The sequence below is a fragment of the Orcinus orca genome, chromosome 2, assembly GCF_937001465.1.
Source record: "Orcinus orca chromosome 2, mOrcOrc1.1, whole genome shotgun sequence".
Classification (NCBI taxonomy): Eukaryota; Metazoa; Chordata; class Mammalia; order Artiodactyla; family Delphinidae; genus Orcinus; species Orcinus orca.
In genome coordinates this window covers 177,066,481-177,085,282 of record NC_064560.1, presented here as the reverse complement: position 1 = coordinate 177,085,282, position 18,802 = coordinate 177,066,481, and the positions used below count along the sequence as shown (strand labels likewise).

The 18,802-nt window shown below is 45.5% G+C and overlaps 1 protein-coding gene across 8 annotated transcripts in view; it reads right to left on the bottom strand.

Moving 5' to 3' along the window:
• The window catches only part of NRXN3 (neurexin 3), a 1,701,263-nt gene that overhangs the window by 1,582,584 nt on the left and 99,877 nt on the right, over nucleotides 1-18,802 (bottom strand). For all 8 annotated transcript variants that reach the window (XR_004479740.2, XM_033415363.2, XM_033415434.2 and 5 more), the window contains exon 3: nucleotides 15,330-15,347. Coding sequence is in view for 7 of the 8 variants with exons in the window: in XM_033415363.2 (XP_033271254.1) it covers nucleotides 15,330-15,347 (18 nt within the window). In the remaining variant the exon portion in view is untranslated. The remainder of the gene's footprint in view (nucleotides 1-15,329; nucleotides 15,348-18,802) is intronic.

The window sequence follows — 18,802 nt, the reverse complement described above, 5'->3', positions numbered from 1 at the left end:
ATTTAAATATGTACTTGTCAGGGTTTATTAAGCTACATATGTAGTTGCAGTATTGTGACTCAAATAAAATGTACATATTCTTCAACTTACAGAAAATCTTAAAGAGAAATATCAGGACAGGAATGCAAATCTGAGATCCTGGTGTCAAAACTTCGGTTTTGTAGGCAACAAAGCAAAACAGACATAAACAAGTATAACAGGAAATAACATGAGAGACGGGAGAAACTGTGTAAACGTAATATGGTTTGAGTTTTATTCTGCTTTTTGAGGAGGGAATGTTTGCACTTTCATGAGCTTTGACATTAGTATCTTCTCTTATACAAACCTACCCCCTAAGCTTGCAGAGTTAAGAACTGGAAACCAGGAATTCCAGAGGGTCTAGGTCTATTCCGAAATTCTGTTTCTCTCCCCTTCCACCCCCAAACCCTCCTACTTGCTGCAAAAAGACCTCAGGTCCCCCCAAAAGTGAATGGGAGAAACAAGAATCAAGCAAACAAATGATTCAAGTACCTACTATATGTAAAGGCTGCATAAGGTGGTGGGATGCAAACAAGTATGGTACATAGTTGTCAACCTCGAAGAGTTTAGAGTCTAGTTGGGAAGGTGTGTGTGTGTGTTTATATTTACACAAACATACATATGATACATATATAGTGGTACCTGACAGTGAAGGGTAGGGGTTAAGATCAAGGACTTCAGAGCCAGATTTGAATCCCACCTTTGTTACTTTCTAGTTTGTGACCCTAGGAACGTTGCTAAACATCTCGATGCCTTGACTTCCCATCTGTAAAATTTGGATAATTATCATGCCAAATTCATAGGTTGTTTTGAGGATTAAACAAATGAATATATGTAAAGCAGTGCCTGTACATGGTAAGGACTATATAAGGGTTATTGTTTTTTTGTTTATGCTATAAAAATATACCGATGTGTGAGGCAACAGGAAGCATGGTGCCTGACACACGGTAGGTGTTCCGTATGTATTTGGTGAGTGAATGAGGAATGAATGATGGGTAACTGGCAAGCGTCAAATGATTAATTCAGACAATAAGGACGGTAGGACAGTGAGGAGGGCCCTGGGTGTGCAGCAGAGGTTTCTGGAGGAAAGTGGGATTTACAATATGCCTTGGAAGACGGTTTAGGATGAAGAGCGACGGAGGACGTGCCAGGTTAACACCACTACCTCCCAAGACCACCAATTGCATTTCTAAGGACTTTCACGTCAACTTTCTGGAACACCCAGGACACTGCCAGGCACGTGGTAGGTATGTAATGCGTGCTGTACGAATAACAATGAACACATACAAACGGTTCATCTGAGGAAGAAGTGAAAGGTGATCTTAAGAATCAAAGTATGGAACCGTTGTATGAAGGCCTTGAGTTCCCAGGCTAAAGAAAAAGGACTTGATCTTGCAGCTGATGGGAGACATTGAGGGCTTGTGGGCAGGAGAATAACCCAGGGAAAATGATGTTGAGGAAGATTGCTTTGGCAATGGTGTGGACAGGATGGAGTAGAGGGAAAAGAGAGGCAGAAAGATCTGTCATAGGCAGAGGGCCTAAATTAGTATCGTGGCAGCAGGAAGGAAAAGGGGAAAAGAGGATGCAACAGGCTTTGGGTGACCGATGAGATGCTTCAGGGGAAGAACGGATGGGAGACTGAGTGAAGCATTGTCAGAAATAGGAAGGTGGGATGGAGTTGGGAGATGGATTTGGAATGAGGGCGATAATGAGTTCTGTTTTAGGCATGATAAGTTGAAGAAACAGAAGAATCGCTCAAGCAAAATGTCTAAGGTGCATTTAACAGTATGGGACTAAGGTCTGCAAGAAAGTCAGGACAAATATGAAAGTGTATCACCTCCACTTCATGAAAGAGAGGGTCTGTGCCCATGTAAGTGAATGAATCCTCAAAGAAAAAGGGGCCAGAGCACTGAGTCTTAACCTGGGAGGGATGGGGGATATTAAGATATCCTGGAGGTTCTTTTTTTTACATGCATATTCAACAGTAAAGTAAAATTTTACATTCAAAAAGAAAAAGGAACTATATGGCTTTCCAATATAGATACAGAAAAATAATGCTCAAAAAAAAATCTTAACTGAGAAGGATATAATTAGCAAGGAAGGAAAAGCGATCTATGCTGGCTGTGTGTTATGTATGTGGTTGATGAGGAAAGCGGGGCGGGGGGAGGGGAATGAAGATCACCCTTCTTGTCAATTTCAGAAACAGAGGGTCAGCAGTAGCCCCGCAGACCACACAGCCAGCCTTGGGACTAGCACCTGGCTGGGTTTGCAGTTTGGCATTTAATCTGAACCTGATGTTCAGGGATGCTAAAAGACAAGATATGGGCTGGAACAGGGGGCTCAGGGAAGCAAAGGGGACCACATCTTTCCAAAACAATCCCACTATCAGCTCTGAATTTGAATAGATCTTCAATGAAGATTCAAAAGCCAGCTCCATAAAAGTTCACCTAATGGAGGGTAGTGAACAGGAAGTGAGCTCGGAAGAGCCTTTGATGGTCAGGATATTGAGAATTTTCAATACAGAATTCTTATGGAACTACAATGCCTTTTTAAAAATAATTATAGAAATTAGAAAGCAACTGAAATGTTTCCTATGTAGATGTCACACACTGTCAAAGTGCTACCCTAGCTGGATCCAGGGACCATTCTGGATCCCACGAAGATGTCTGAGATTTTTTACCCTTCTCTTCACTCTTTCTAGTGCTATGTCCCACCCTTCCTGTGCCTATCTATCTGTGGTGCACAGGTTCTCAGGGTACATACAAGAACAAGAAGAGAAAAAGATCATCAGTAGGTAAGACATGCAAAGTTGAAACTGCTTTAGAACAGACTGCAAATCATATGTAGATTATATGCAAAATATACGTATGGCCCTCTAGACTATGTTATACCTTTTGGGAAAATCCCTATGGAGATAGCTGCTTTTGCGGCTCAGGAGAATGGAAATGGCTACGAAAGCAAAGTCATTTGTAAGTGGCTGTGGCCATCATGAAGCCTGTCATGAAAATGACTAATATAGAGAATAGAAAACATTTACTGAAACAGGCAAAGGGAAGATGCAATGTTCAGGAACCAGGCCAGAAGTTGAAGGCCTCCATCATTTAATCTAGTACTGTGTCCCCCTCAAACCTATAATATCCCACCCCCTCAGATAGTTTTTAACCTTCCTTCCTTCCTTCATTTTGGCTGGGTAATTGGGGAAGGTATTTCAGGGTAAGAAGGAAGTCACTCATGGAAAAAAAAAAAGAGAGAGAGAGATTCGGGGGGGTGGGGAAAGGCAAGTTATCTCTGCCAAGACTTTTCTCTCATTCACTTTCAGGGTAACTTTTCCCCCCCTGTAAAATCCACACATATCATCTCTTTTTCCATACTGAAGTAGAGAAATGAAATGTCACTAATTGCTATAAGTGCCAAGTGCCAACGTTGAATTTTTATGAAGCCACAAGGACTTTTAAAAAGAGTAATTACATAAAATCAGAAGGTAATGGAGACATTCACCCTATGTTTCTGGAGGAAGTAAGGAGATGGTGAAGATGGTAGGGGGTGGGGCCTGACAGAAAGAGAAGCCACAGGTAACCATCGTGTCTGCAGGGTGATTGGGAACTTGGAAAAGAGAAGGGGAAAGAAGAAATACACATCTTAGCATTTTAAGCGCTTAAAAGAGAGGAAATTCAGTTAATTTAGTAAAAAGAATTATAACAGTAGCTAATATCTGTTGACTGCTATATATAAGGCATGGCTATGTGTCATGCTATTAAATACAGCTCTATGGGAAAGTCATTGCTATAATGTTGATTTTATAGGTAAGGAAACCAAGACCTAGAGCCAAAATCCCCCTGCTTAGTAAGTGGTGAAATGTGGATTCTAAGCCAGCAGGTGGATTCTGCAGGCTGGATGGTAACTATGACACTAGCTACCCTGTCTAATTCAGTGCTGGTGGAGAAGGGAGGAGACATGTCTTGGAGAATTCAGGAGCAGAAAATAGTGTCTGGACATTAATTCAACTTCATTTATGATTCTGGTGTAGCATGATTTAAGGTGCCCTGGGGAAACCCTTTACATAAATGGCCACCATCTCCCTCTCCTCAATCTCCATCCCCAGATTCTACTAAAATATGAAGCTTTTCCTTTCCTGGGTCATTTCTTGGGGTTATTAAGCAACTTCCCTCATTAAAATGCAAATCTGAACACAAGCTGCTCTCAGGCTCCTCAGTCATTGCACTGCCCTGTGTGCGAGATCATCAGGAAGCCAAGCTTAAGATCTTTCTCCAAAGACAGGAGTGGCACAGGGACACGTGAGAAGGAAGGATGGAGACACGCAGTCACAGGTTGAGGAAGTCTGCCACCATGGGCAGGGGAGGACACAGGGGACAGGCTGGGACTGGGGAGAAGGATGCTTAAGGGGTGGGGCCTGAAGGAAAGCTCCACCTACTTCCACAGTCGTGTCTCAGACCAGCCCTTCCACAGGCAATTTCCTGACCTTCATCACGAGCTTCAGCATGGACTTCAGTTTCCTCGTCCTGTCTGGGGTTCTCCAGTGGCTTACAGCAGAGCCTAGAGCTGATCAGCATTTTGATAAATGACTTGGTGAGAACATTCATGACATGCTGTCTGGGTGTTGTAATGAACTAAAGCTGAAAGGAACAGCTAACTCTTTAGTCATCGGAATTAGGGCCCAAAAGATGTGAGCAGGCAAAAGCAAAATTTAATTTTAAGGGGCAAATATAAATTGTGGCACTTAAGCACAACCTCCCACTACCCCCACCAACCCCCAGAGGTCACAAATAAAAAGAAGTCAAAAGTCCCACCTCTTCTTATCACTGACCACAAAACCTAGGGTTCTGGTTCAGAGAACAGTGCCATATATTAGGAGGGGCATTAATGAGGTAGACATATCCAAAGGAGAAGAATCAGATGCTAAGAGGTCCAAAAGCATGTCACATGCAGAATGGCTGAAGGAACTGCTACGCACAGCCCAAACGGGAGAGAGCTAGGTAAGGACATGAGAGCTACCTTCAAACATTTTAAAAGTTGCGCATGCAAGATAAAGGACCAAGTGCATTCTGCAAGATGAGGGTGGAATAATAGGGGATATTTCACTTGCCAGAATGCCACAGAAGAGTCAAAGTGGGGTTTTAGAAGATAACCACCAAGAATCCATTCCAACTCTAAGACATAGGGTTTCTGTGAACCAAGATGATTTCTGAAGAGGCCAAGCAACTACTTACTGGGTTGAACCCTATGAAACTATTTGACTGGTTTTGACCTACAAAAATGACAATTAAAATGGTTCAAACTGATACCCTGAGAACACCACCCATAATCAAAAAGGCTGAGGCACGAAACGAGGCATCAACAAACCACCCAACAGCAATCATGAACTGACACGAACAGAAGATCAACCGTTTACTTGTATGATTTTGGCTTTTCCACAAGCCTTGAACAATACTGGGGATGAAGTGAAGAGTTGGACTGATGATGGTGATAGTTTCCAGAGGAGAGCCTGTTGCTATTTCTCCAAGGCAGGTGCCTCTGGGTTGGTCCTTCCATGATGCCACTACATTCCATTCTCACCACTAAGCCCTTTGTTGGATGTAACTGTGCTAGCGCACTCACTATTTGCCTCTAGACCGACTTTGTTCTTACAGCATGGTGACCTGGACTGAACAGAAAGTATTTCCTCAATGGCGCCCATGAATCACCAACAGTGTCTGTATGGCATAGCCACAGGGAAGAGGAAAGAATGTCTGCAGCACCTTCCCAATCTATTCCACCTCTCTGGAGGGGTGGGTGTGGCTTCTTTTTTCATGAATACCATGGAAGGAAGAGAGATGAAGGCAGTCGTGCTTGTCACTCTAAGGGTTAAAGCATCAGCAATTATGGCTTCTAGAAGAGACTCTTCCCAAAGAAGAGGAAGTCCTTGCTCTCCAAATGTCATGAACTTCTCTAAAATAGCTCTTTGTTCATGAATGACATGAAGCTGGAAGGATGGGCAGATGTGCTAGATGAATTAACTGTATCCAAATAGACCATGGTGTCCTGGATTTTAAAAATCCAGGGATGAATTTGACAAAATCAAAGAATGGCCCCAAGTCTAAGTCAAATAAACCAATTGCACAAGTGCAGGAAGGGGAGAGAAATGGCTTAGGAGCAGTGCACACAAAATCTTAAAAGTTTTCAGTGACTTTAAGTTCAATTTAATACTATAGTCATTTTTTAAAAAGTAAGGTGTTTGATGCTGCCATTAATAGATGTAGGGAGTCTAGAAAAAGGGAGCAATGCTACCACTCTATAATGAATCGGTTGCAGCATGTCTGTAACACTGTATGTGGTGTGGGCATCCTTCTTTGGAAAGGAAGCAAGACAATGTTATTTTTTCAGAGAACTATGACCTGGATGAAAGAGCTGAAAACCCTCCTTGTATAAGAATGCCCAAAGAAACTGGAGATGTTTTAGCCTTTAGAAAAGAAAATCCTTAAAGACAAAAGCCCTGTCTTCAAACACTGGAAGTGTAATTAGATCTATTTTGTGTGTCTCCAAGGGCTGGAAGCAATACAGGTGGTGAAAGCTATAGTGACTCAGAATAAAGGAGAGCTTGTGAACACTCAGTGCTGTTAGAATGGAACAGAATGGCTAAAGGAGCAATGAGTTACTCATCACTGAGGTGGTTCAAGCCAAGTTTGAATAAACTCTTACAGAAGAGATTCAAAAATTAGGTGCACAAAGAACCTTGACAACCATCTGGCTCCTTTCCATCTCTGAAATGCTGATTCTAGCAACAAAGTTTATGAACACATACGAGATGGCAAGCAGTGGGGATGCAGGCATGGATAAGTCTCTGTTCCCAAGAATAAGGGACTCCCTGTCCTTCAAGAGCCCACAGTGGCTGATGTGGGCATGTGGGGGACAATACACAGCTGGTTATAGCAGAGTGTATTATGATGAGGGCTTTACTAGCCCCGTGACCTAAGGTGCCATGGAGCTCAGACAAAGGGGGGATCATTCATCCCATCCTCCCTTCCATCTCCTCATCCCCACCTCCCTGCTTCCCTTAATTTATGGAGGGTATAAAACAGCAGTTAATGCTGAAGTTTGTAAGTCCCTTCACTTTCCTTTAAAACACTGGTTTTCAAACTTTGGTCATATCAGAGCACCTGGGGGAAACGTCTTACTTCAATGAGCCTGGATCGCATTCATTAACTCTCCAGGTGATTTTCATGCTCACCAGAATTTGCAAACTGCTGCTCTAAATAATCCAAAACCTGGATTCAAATCTCAGCTCTACCTCTCGCTAACTGGGATTCTGAGCATGTTAACTATTCCGTGCCTTTTTCCTGTAAAACAACGGCATCTCACTTGTAAGATATCTTCTCAGGATCACTGTGACCATCACATGCAACCACATATGGATACCACTAAGCAGAGTTCACGGCACGTAGGAAGGGCTCAAAAGCTTGTAGTCACTGCTGTTGTTATTCAGGAGACCGGCATATCTAAGCCCTCTCTCCTCCAACCCCCCCTCTCATCTCTTGCCAACATCACTTCTCCAGTAAGCTGGCAGCACCGGCAGACCGCCTACCCAGGCGTCCTCAGATGCCTCCCTCCATGGGGAGGCACAGTCAGCTAAGTGGCCCCATAAGGGCACCCACTGTCCTCAACAATCAGCTGTATTCCATCGGCCCACCCCTCCTGAGGCCCAGCCCCACAAACTGACTAGCTTAGCCCAGGAGCTTTCCAGACCTTCCTAGGCAGGTCTTCGGGATGGGAGGGTCTCCAGTGCTGCCATAAATAGGCTGTGTGACTCAGCTGAATTACAGGGAAGCGCTATGGCCTGTTTTCTCTCCTGTACAAAGAAGGAATTAATCTAGAATAGTTTCTCTTTGGTCTCACCAACGGCATCTTGAACAGCACAATCTTTGAATGAAACTTCCCCATACACTGCAGCACATTTAGCATTCGTTGTCCCTTCCTCCTAAATGCCACCAATGCCCCCTCATTATTGGAGCAACAAATACCCATCCTACACGTTTGGCAGGGTCAGGGGTAGGGGCAGTACTATCCCATTGAGACGACAGGATCACTTTAATGGTTTTTCCAGCTCTAACCCTGACCTTGCCCTCCAGAACTGAGAAACAAACTGGGACCATCAGCAGCACCCCGGTGAGTCTGCCTTGCCAAGACAGTAAAGGAGGCGATTTTAAAAGGCTCTAGAAAAAGGTACCAGGGCCTAGTGATCTGCTTCTTTGAGTTATAGCCGAAGCTGGAGGCACGCTGGCAAGCAGCTCCTTACTCACACCTACTCATCGGGAACAGCTACAGGAGCCAAGGGGCTCTTCCCAGGCCCCAGCCGGGCAATTGGCTGGGAGCTGAGCACTGTTAGCCCAGCCAAGGGCCCCTTTCCAATCCAATTACGCGCAGCAGTGGTGGATTTCCCTACAGCCCGCATTCCCCACTGAGCTGAGCCCAAGATGGGCACTGAATAAACACTGGTTCAATTACCTTCTGTCTCAGGGTGAACCCCAACAAAAAAGCAGCCTGTCTTTTAAAGGGGTGTGGGGTAAAGCTAAGAACTGAGCCTTGAGCGCTATTCATTCACTGAGCAAGGGTTTACTCTGTGCCTGTGATGTACTGGCACTGTTCTAGGCTGACACCATCCACGTACAGGAGTAGTGTACCTTTGTGGGGTGAACACTCTAGCTGGAACTCCATAGGAGACATCTCCAGGGCCAGACATACCAGGGTCTGCATCCTGCTCCACCACTTTTTACTGGGTGGGACTGATGAGTTAACATCCCTGAGTGTCAGTTTGTTCACGGTGAAATGGGTTTAAAAACCGAATGCACCTCCTGGGCGTGTCAAAAGAATTAACTGATGCACGTAAAAACATAGTATTTCAGTGCCTGGCTCAAAATACAAGCTCAATAAATGTTTCTCCTAATAAATAACAGAGAAAAGCCAGTGGGACTATTGCCCAAAAGAATAGGAAAGAAAAGACAAAAATAAAACGGGTAGCACTGGAGTTAGGAGCTGTCTGTCTCTGGTAATGGAGGAGAAGGCGTTTTCCTGAATCCTCCTCCCCAAGAGAGCTCAGTTAGATGGCCTAATCATAGATCCTCAGAATGGAAGAAGCCTGAGAGGTCATCTGATTTAAAGAAGCCTGATACCCAGAAAGGTTAATGACTTACCCGAGGCCACATAGCTCCTGGGGAAAGCAACAGAGCCAAAGGGAGGCAGAATGACAAAGCAGAGACCCCGGGATGCATTTAAATCTCGATACCTACCACAGTTGCTTCTGGCCTTGGGCAAAGGATGTGATGTTTTGGAGACCAAGTTTCTTCATCTGTGAAGTGGTAGGGGCCTGGCACATGGTGGATTCTTTACAAATATCAGTCCCCTTTCCGCCCTCTTACTGGGATTTCTTGGCCTCACTTGAGAGCAATGGTGGCCAGGATCTAAGTCTGAGGGACCTCTTTACTGAATGCATAAAGATCAGGAAGGATGGGAGAGTGTGTGACAAGGAGAAAACAGCAGGTGTGTTTAGAGGTGTCTACAGCTCAGCAGAGGGAGCATCCTCTGAACAGTTAGGGGGACCAAGACACAGGAAAAGAATGTTTTCTTTTGTTTTTAGACCTCTCTGAGCCTAAGTATCTTCATCTGTAAAACAGAAACACATGTGGAAAGGATCAAGCAAGATAACTTAAAATAATAGCTAATGTATACATTGCCTACTATGTGCCAGGCACTGTTCTAAAGACTTGACATGCATGAGCTCATTTAATCTTCACAATAGCCCCATGGAGTAGGTACTTATTGTCCCCATTTTACAGAGGAGGTAAGTAGGGCCCACAAAGGAAAAGTAAGTTGAACAGGCCATACTGTGCTGAGATAGAGGCAGGATGTCAACCCAGGCATCTGGCTCCGAGCCTGTGCTCTAACCCAGAGGTGGCACACTTTTTCTGTAAAGGGCCAGATGATAAATCTTTTAGGCTTTGCAGGCCATAGTGTCTGTGTTGCAGCTGCTCCAAGCTGCCTTTGCAAAGCAGCCATAAATGATACAGAAATGAACAAGCGTGCCTGTGTTCCAATAAAACTTTGTGAACACTGAAATCTGAATTTCATAAAATTTCTGCATCACTCATTCTTCTTCTTTTGATTGCTTTCAACTATTTAAAAAGTGAAAAATCAACCTCAGCTTGAAGGCCTTGTGAAAGCTGGCAGCTACCTTGCCTCACATATATAGGAAGTGCCTGAACAGAGACCTGCACAGACCAAGTGGTTGCTAAGCGTTCATTCCCTTCCCTTTCCTTAATCTCATTCTTCCTCTTAGCTCCTATCAACCCAGAAAGTGGATTTTTCACTCTGTGCCCAGCAGAAGAGATGAGGAACAGGGCTTTAGCAAGGTGGAATGCACCTTCTTCAGTAAACACAGCCCTGTGGGCCCCAAAGAGACGGGGAGTTTTAGGTCAGTGTGTCTCCAGCTTTAACGGGCAGATCCCTGGGGCTCTTGGTCTTTGCAGGTTCTGACTCCACAGGTCTGGGGTGATGCCTGAGATCCTGCCTTTCTAACGGGCTCCTGGGCGAGGCTGATGCTGCTAGTTCTGTGGGTCGGATCCCCTCTCCCAGCAGCAAGCTTCGAGAGCAAAGCCTCCGTGTCCATAAACACAAGGCAGCGTGTCAGGCACTGCCTCCTGGCTTCGGGTGAAGAACGGTGTCCCTCAGGCTGGACGAGGGACTCCCTGGAGACATAGCAGGGCTCAGGACAGATCAGCAGGTCCCCTCTCCAAGGAGAGCACTGAGATGACTTAAACTGGAGGAGGAAGACAAGGGGCAGAGATCAAGAGCAGGCAGAGGGAGGCTCGAGCAAAGGCTGTCAGCTGCTTCTAGCAACCGTGGACCAAGGCCCCCTCTGGGCCCCGGCAGACAGGAGCCCCTCCTCCCACGCCTGCCAGGGTTCCGGTGGACCGAAGCAAGAGGCCTACTTCCTCATCAGGTCTCTGAATAACTAGGGCACTTCCACAAGGTCACAGCTTTTCATTTAAATTCCAGCTCTAATCAGCAGGCAGAGCCTGAGAAATTATCCCTTCTGAGGAGAGAAGCTGTTATTGGAGCACCGTAAACAGCACCCTAGCCCACGGCTGGGGGGAGAGTCTCTGGGGGAGGGGTTGAGAGGGGTCTCACAAGCACAGGCCCCAGCCCTGTTCCCTGCCTCTGAGATCCTCCTCTACCCCATCCTCTTCCTCACCTCCTTTGGCAGAGAGTTCTAGAACACATCGGGGGTGGGGAGATGACTGAGGGCAAACAGTTTGGCAGGGCTGGGACTGCCCACTCCTGCCCCACAGGCAGCCCAAGGGCAGATCCTAATGGCCAGGAGCATGGGATAAGGTATCCCTTCAGGGCCACAAATGGGTTACATGGCCTTGGAGATGCCCCTCCCCTCCCTGGACCTCCATTTCCTCCTCTGAAAAGTAAGAGTTACAATCCTTAGACAGGATACCCTTTGAGCTCCAACGTGTCTCGGGACCCTACAGACCCACACTGCCCCTGGTGCTTGTGGCCACACTTTCAGCTCAAGAAGTACTTCTGAGGTCCTACTACGGTGCCATGCACTGTGCAGAGCTGGGAATGCAGACACAGACAAGATGCACCCCTGGCCCACAGCTCTGCCTTGGCAATGCCAGGGTTTTGAAGAGACAGGCACAGGCTTCGGAGGCACAGCCATCTGCAATCCTGGTTGGCGCTGGCAGCTGGCGACCGTGAACCTCTCTTTTGGGGCGAGGATGACAACGCTTACCTGGAGGGGCTGATGTGAAGCTAAGGGAACGCATGGGAGGCATCAGAGCCGAGGGTCTCTCACCTCCTTCAGGCCAGCACGCCACAAATGCCTCTTGCCCCTTTTTTTTTTTTTTTTTTTTTTTGCGGTACGCGGGCCTCTCACTATTGCGGCCTCTCCCATTGCGGAGCACAGGCTCCGGACGCGCAGGCTCAGCGGCCATGGCTCATGGGCCCAGCCGCGCCGCGGCATGTGGGATCTTCCCGGACCGGGGCACTAACCAATGTTCCCTGCATCGGCAGGTGGACTCTCAACCACTGCGCCACCAGGGAAGCCCTCTTGCCACTTTATTATCGTGAACCTCCTTCTCAAGGACTAGGAGGACGGGCTGTGGACTTTCCCACACAGAAGTCCATCGAAATACCGCTTGCCCCTTTTCTCCTACCGGGACACTTTTTCTGAGTCCCCAGCTCATCTCCTGGACCTTGGGAAAGGTGTTGCCTGCCAGGCGCCGTCTCCAACTGCATTTTATAGTAGGGTTACTTCTCAGCAATCTCCTCAACATGTAAAATTAATCAATTAATCAATCGTCACTTTATAGTATTCCAGCGGCCCCTGGGTAAATAGTTACATTAGCTCATAAAATCCCCAATTTGTCTTCCTGAGCGGAAGGAAAAAAACCATCAGAGAACCACTAAAGGCCTCCCGTTTCGGAGCCACAGCACCGCTGGCTCCAGATTGCCCGGCCAGGGGCTCGGAGAACGGGAGGCCGCCCGCTGACCTCAGCCAGAGCCGGGCAGCTCAGGCTGCCTCCTGCTACGGCGGGGGCCACAAGCGAAGTTTCTGGACCTGTGATTTGCTTCAGCCTCAGAACCCACACAAAAAAAGCAACGGTCAACGGGGTGACAAGATTGGCAATCAGCTCTTGACACCTCAAGGGCAGAATGGAGAGTGCAAGGTTCAGAATCAGGCTGGAATCCCCACTTGGTCCTGCTACTCAGCTGCTGGGTGACCTCAGCACAGCACTTAACCTCCTGACCTCAACTTCCTCAACAGAAAACTGGGGCTCAGGCAATGTACCTCAGAGGATTATGAAGAGAACAAAATGAGATAATGGCCATGAAACTGAGATAGTGCAGTGTTGTGCTAGTGATAGTGGCTATTTCTAAGGTAGGGTCACCCCACTGACCTCCATCCCTTTGAAGAGATGGAGGGGAGCCTATGGGTCCTTAGCGTTTCACCCCACCAGGACCAGTAGGGCACCTTTGTGAGAATGAGGAAAAGGTGCCCCCAGGTTAGAGGCCTGCCCCTGGGTGCAGGCGTGGCAAAGCACAGATTGGATTTTGGCCTCCATGCGTTCCCTGAGCTGGCAGCCGCTACGCAGGACAAAATACGCACAAGTCTAAGTGGAGACCCTGGGTCATCTCTGCCGTGAACCAGGAAGAGAAGAGGTTGAGCCAAGTGGCACTTTTACAAACAAAATTTTTGATGTTGGGCTTAGTCCCTCACTTGAAGTATCCTAGAAAACATCAGCTTAGCAGAGAGACCTTCCTGGACCACCCTCTTTAAATTAGCAACTTCATTTTTACCTGCTTCACTTTTCTCCACAGCACTTATTACCCACCACCTGATACAACAGACATGTTATTATATACATACATATATAAGATGTATATATGTTTGTATATATGTGTGTATATTTATCTATATATAGATATATATATAGATACATACATTTTTTTAGTGCCTTGTCTTCCCCTGTCTATAATAAAAGATCCGTGAGGACAGGGATGGTCTTCTGTTTTGTTCACTGTTTTACCCCTAGTACCTAGAACAGTGCCTGGTACATTGTAGGTTCTCGATAAATAAATATTTGCTGAGTGAGTGACTGAACTAAAATATTATTAAATAGAATAAATTTAATGATATCTTCCTAGAAAATGCTGTCCTGTGCTTTGGTTCAAACACCAGTTATTTTCAAAGGTGCGGGGTAGGCAGAAGAAACAGAGACAGGGAAACCCTGTGTATTTGGTAGGGATAACAGTATTAGCCTTTTGTGTTGTGTAATATTCCATATAGATCAATGATCAGAAACCCTACTTAAGTCTGGCTGATTCTTTTACATATTAAAAAGCGATAAAGGATAAATTCATTTGGAAGGGGTGCTACTAATAAAGAAAAAGTCACATTACCTCTGCGCAAAAATAAACAATAGTCTTATTAGGAAATACGAGATCTTCAAGTGAAGAAATTCTGGGATGGGACCCAGCATGTTCCAATGCAGTATGCATGGGCTTTGGAGTCTGAAAGCCCCAAGTTCAAATTCCAATGAGCTGACAAGCCCTATGACCTTGCACAAACTGCTTAATCTGTCAGGCCCTAAATTTCCTTCACATTAAAATGTATATAACATCGACATGTACACACTGCTACATTTAAAAAGGATAACCAACAAGGACCTACTGTATAGCACAGGGAACTCTGCTCAATGCTGTGTGGCAGCCTGGATGGGAGGGGAGTCTGGGGGAGAATGGATACATGTATATTTATGGCTGAGTCCCTTTGCTGTGTACCGGAAACTATCACAACATTGTCAATTGGCTATACTCCAATATAATATAAAAAGTTTAAATAAACAAAATGTACTTAAAAATACCTATCCTGTATTGATGCTGTAAGAATTAAATGTTAAAAGACTAAATAAGAAAATATATGTGAAAATACCTTAGAAATATGATACCCCCTTCTTATTTGGTAGGGTTACTCTTAACCCAAAGTTCTAGACAGTTTAGAATGGTTTCCAACCATTCTATATCACCTGACACTTCTTATCTATAAATGGTTATTCCTCTCATATGCATCTATGTGTATGTGTGTACACATATATGTGTCTATACACACACATTGCTTACAGTCAGGACTCTGGATGAGTATCTATTTGTCTATTGACAAAAACCATTCCTCTTTCTTTTTCTTTTCTTTCTTTCTTTCTAACAGTGAACATGTATTAGTTATTATAAGCATTAGAAAAAAAATATGGCTAATTCCACTGTGGAAAAGTAAAGTCATTTCTTAGAATATAAAGAAAGAAACCTTCTTTTACCCACATCATATTTTCCATGCTAAGTATATCATATCTTCAACTTTCAACCACATGAAGCTATAGAAGATAAGCAGATTTATGAAGACAAGGCAAAAATGCTTATTAAATTGGAGAATACATATCCTAAGAAAATCTCTTAAAAATAGTTTCAAAAATTGCACAATTTCCACTTCTTTTATTCACCCAGAAATATTAATCAGAAGAAAGTAATTGTATAAGCATGGGAACCACATTCCTTTGATTTTAATATGGTTCTTCAAAGCCAATTCAAATCCTTCAATTCAAGGCATTTCTTATAAACCTAAATCAATGAAAATGCAATGTACTTAGATTCTTGTTCTGTTTAGAGTCCCCAGGAAAAGGTCTCCCTCAGAGGCAAACCATGCAGTCTGGCAGAGGGGAAATTTCCACAGCAGCTGTGCAAACACAAAGACTCACCTGGACCTTGACTGACATCTGTGGCAGCATTTTCAAAGGGAGGGAAAGGGAGAGGAGAGAAAGAGGGAGAAAAGGGAAGAAGAGTGTTAGCAGCACACACACACAATACACTGTGTCCTTGCATGGCTACCAAGTTCATGCAAGACTCCACATACGCTCAGATTCTGAGCAGTTAGTTCTACTGTCACCCAAAAACCACCCATGCAAGCCGAGGGGCCAAGCTCCCTTTTCACTGTGCATGTAGCAAGAGAGGTGAGCTTCACATCTGTCCGGAAAGACATCATCCTGGAATCAGATAGGGCTCCAAAGTGCTAAGCAGACTGGAATCCTGCAAGAATATTGGTTAAAATATTCTGGTTGATTTCTGCAATCCAACACCCAAGCAAATCATCCTCCCCTCCAGTTACAGAACACTGGACATGAAGCCAAGCAAGGTTTCCCCACAGAGAGAAAAGATAATAATAAACCATTCCCTTGAGGAGCAAAGGAAAAGGCATAAGAATTAAGAGCAAATTGCAGCGTTATTCACTTCATAAGACTGGAGGACACAAGATCACAAAACATTTATAATTCCCTCCCTCCCCAGTATTCCCAGTGACCATTCTTCATCACAGACAGCAGTGTGTGTGCATGAGATTGTGTGTGAGTAGATCACTTGCCACACAAATTGAAATTCTGCCTCTCCTAATTTTTCTCCTTGCGTTTCACACCATCATTAATGACAGAAATTGCCATTTGAAATCTCTTCTGACAACTACAAATAAACATCCAGCCTTGGGAAGGTTAATATTTGAATTAAACCAATGAACTTTCAAAAAGTGAAGAACAGTCCACTCCCATCATCTCCATGAATACAATCTCCTCCTCCTCCCCTCAAATGTAAAATAGAATTATGCTGGGGAAGCCCAACCGAGAGCAGCCCAAAGCATTGTTAAAATCCCTAGACCTGACCTGGTAGGATATACTACAGCTTAGGAAAAGGAATGGGGTTACTTTACGAAACCACTGGCCATCCAGGCCATCCTGGGTGACTCCCTTAGAATCACTGAATGGTGGGTCTGGGACATCCGTAGACATTATCTAGTTCAATTATTTTTTGCTAAGATGGAGGATGAAAAAAGGTTGAGAGACTTGTCCAAGGTCACACAGCTAGTTCAGGGAAGGGATCCTAGAAAAGACCCTGGATCTCTTGAATCCCACCCAATTCAATGTTCATTCAACTGAAACCCAGGTCCCTCCAGGGCATATGGGACCGGAATTCAGTTTGCAAGCTTAAGTGAGCACTGAAGCCGTGAGGAAGTGGTGAAAGCCTCCCAGTTACCCTATGTGCTTCTAATCTACAGCAATCAGATTTGCAGAGCTCCAGCGAGTTCCTCAGGGCTCTTGCCCCAACAGAATCCAGGCGCTGACTTAACCTGCAGCAACAGCCAGGCATTTCTCCAGCCCACACCCTGCATTCCCTGGAAGCTGTATTTGCTCAATGAGACTTACAGAGAGCTCTGAATCATTCCTCAGCCACACCCACTTCCAGGTTTTCTGGTGAGTTGTTAGATTTAGGGGTGGAGTAGCAGCATGGAGGAAGAAAAGAGGCCAAACAGAAGAGGTGGAAAGGCAAAACACGCTGCGAAAATAACAAAGCAGAGCCATTAACCGTGACTGATGGACTGCCTAGAACAGTGGTCGTAAAAATACCCCTTCATTATGCAGGGTATCAAACTATTTACACATGGTGGAGTTCAGTGGTGAAAGTGTCAACACTGTTGTTCATAGAAACGCACTCTTCGTGGGCACCAAGACCCAAGGGAGACAGGACACCTTGGAACCCCAAAGTTCTTCTGACACTAAGTTGGGCACTGTATTTACAATCCTCAATTATGGAGACAGTCCAGGTTCAAATTCTGACCTGCTTGATGACCTTGAGTTAATCAGTGAATTTGATTGTTTCCTTCAGCTATAAGATGGGAAGATAACACAGCTTCCCTCGTGATAGTGTTATGATAATTAAATGAGATTAAATACTTGTAAATCACTTAACTCAGTACAAGGCAAACACTGCATAAACGTTAGCTGCGCTGATTGTTACCATTTTGAATTACCTCGGACAGAATTATCCAAATATGTTGACCAGATGGCTCCCTGAAAACACCAAGAGACCACAGGAAATTTTTTTTAATTAATTTATTTATTTTTGGCTGCGTTGGGTCTTCGTTGCTGCATGCGGGCTTTCTCTAGTCGCGGCGAGTGGGGGCTACTCTTCGTTGCGGTGCGCGGGCTTCTCATTGCGGTGGATTCCCTTGTTGCGGAGCACGGGCTCTAGGCTCACGGGCTCTAGTGCACAGGCTCAGTAGTTGTGGCGCACGGGCTTAGTTGCTCCGCGGCATGTGGGATCTTCCCGGACCAGGGATCGAACCTGTGTCCCCTGCATTGGCAGGTGGATTCCTAACCACTGCACCACCAGGGAAGCCTGACAACAGGAATTAAGTTGTATTTCGTTTGGTGATTTGGGTTCAACTTTTCTGCTTGTGAACGAAGACGTTGCTCCAGCCCTCCCCTCCTTCTGGGTCTCTTTCCTGTAAGGTCGGATCTTAACAAACGGCACCGAGAAACAGAGGAAAGCTTCAAGTGAGCTTTATTAGGGAGCACTCCCGGGCGAGGTTCACTGGTCCGAGAGAAAGGGGCCAGAGAAGTCGCACCCGGGTGAGGGTTGGGCAAGATTTTATAGGGGAAGAAGGGAAAGGGGTGTGGTGAATCTGGGAGGGCGCAGGGTATTCCTTATTTGGTGGTCTTTTCGGGTATCCTGGGGGACCCTTAGTCCCGCCCCTCGAAAGGCGGGAAGGCTGGGCTGGTTTCAAAGTCCCCAGGTCAGTTCCTGGAACTGGGTGGTCCGGAATGTCTCCAGGGCAGTTTCTGGAACTGGGTGGTCCGGAGAATTTCGTTCTGATGCAACCTGTGAATCTGATTGTGTTCCCCTGCCTCGGGCCAGTTGGCCTTACATTTCCTCCCTCCCACTCCTCAGTGAGAATTGGGGTAAAGGGGAGTTCAAAAATTCTAGGTGAGCAGAAGTAGGGGGCAAAACAAATTCCATTCTTATTTCTTTTGTTTTCCCTCCTGAAGCCTTAATACAGCCCAGTTCTAGTCCTGCATATAAAAAATACAGTATCTCCTCTTGCCAAAGAGGGGCAACAGACCACGAAAAACCCTCTTTAGCTGAGGGGTCAGTGTCCAAGCTCAGTTCCTGATTGTGGCGCCAAGCCAGAGGCAGTTCTGAGCATTCATGTCCAACCTGAGGAAAAGAGACACAGTATCACCTGGCACCTGTTCCAAGAAGCAGTGAGTGACCTGAATCTCTGCACTCAATTCTGACCAACAGAATGAAATGGCAAAGGCTGGGGTGTGGCAGTGGGAGAGCGGAATAGGGGGAGATCGGAAGCTCCACAGTACCCATCTGGTATATTGTGCGTCCAGCATCGTTT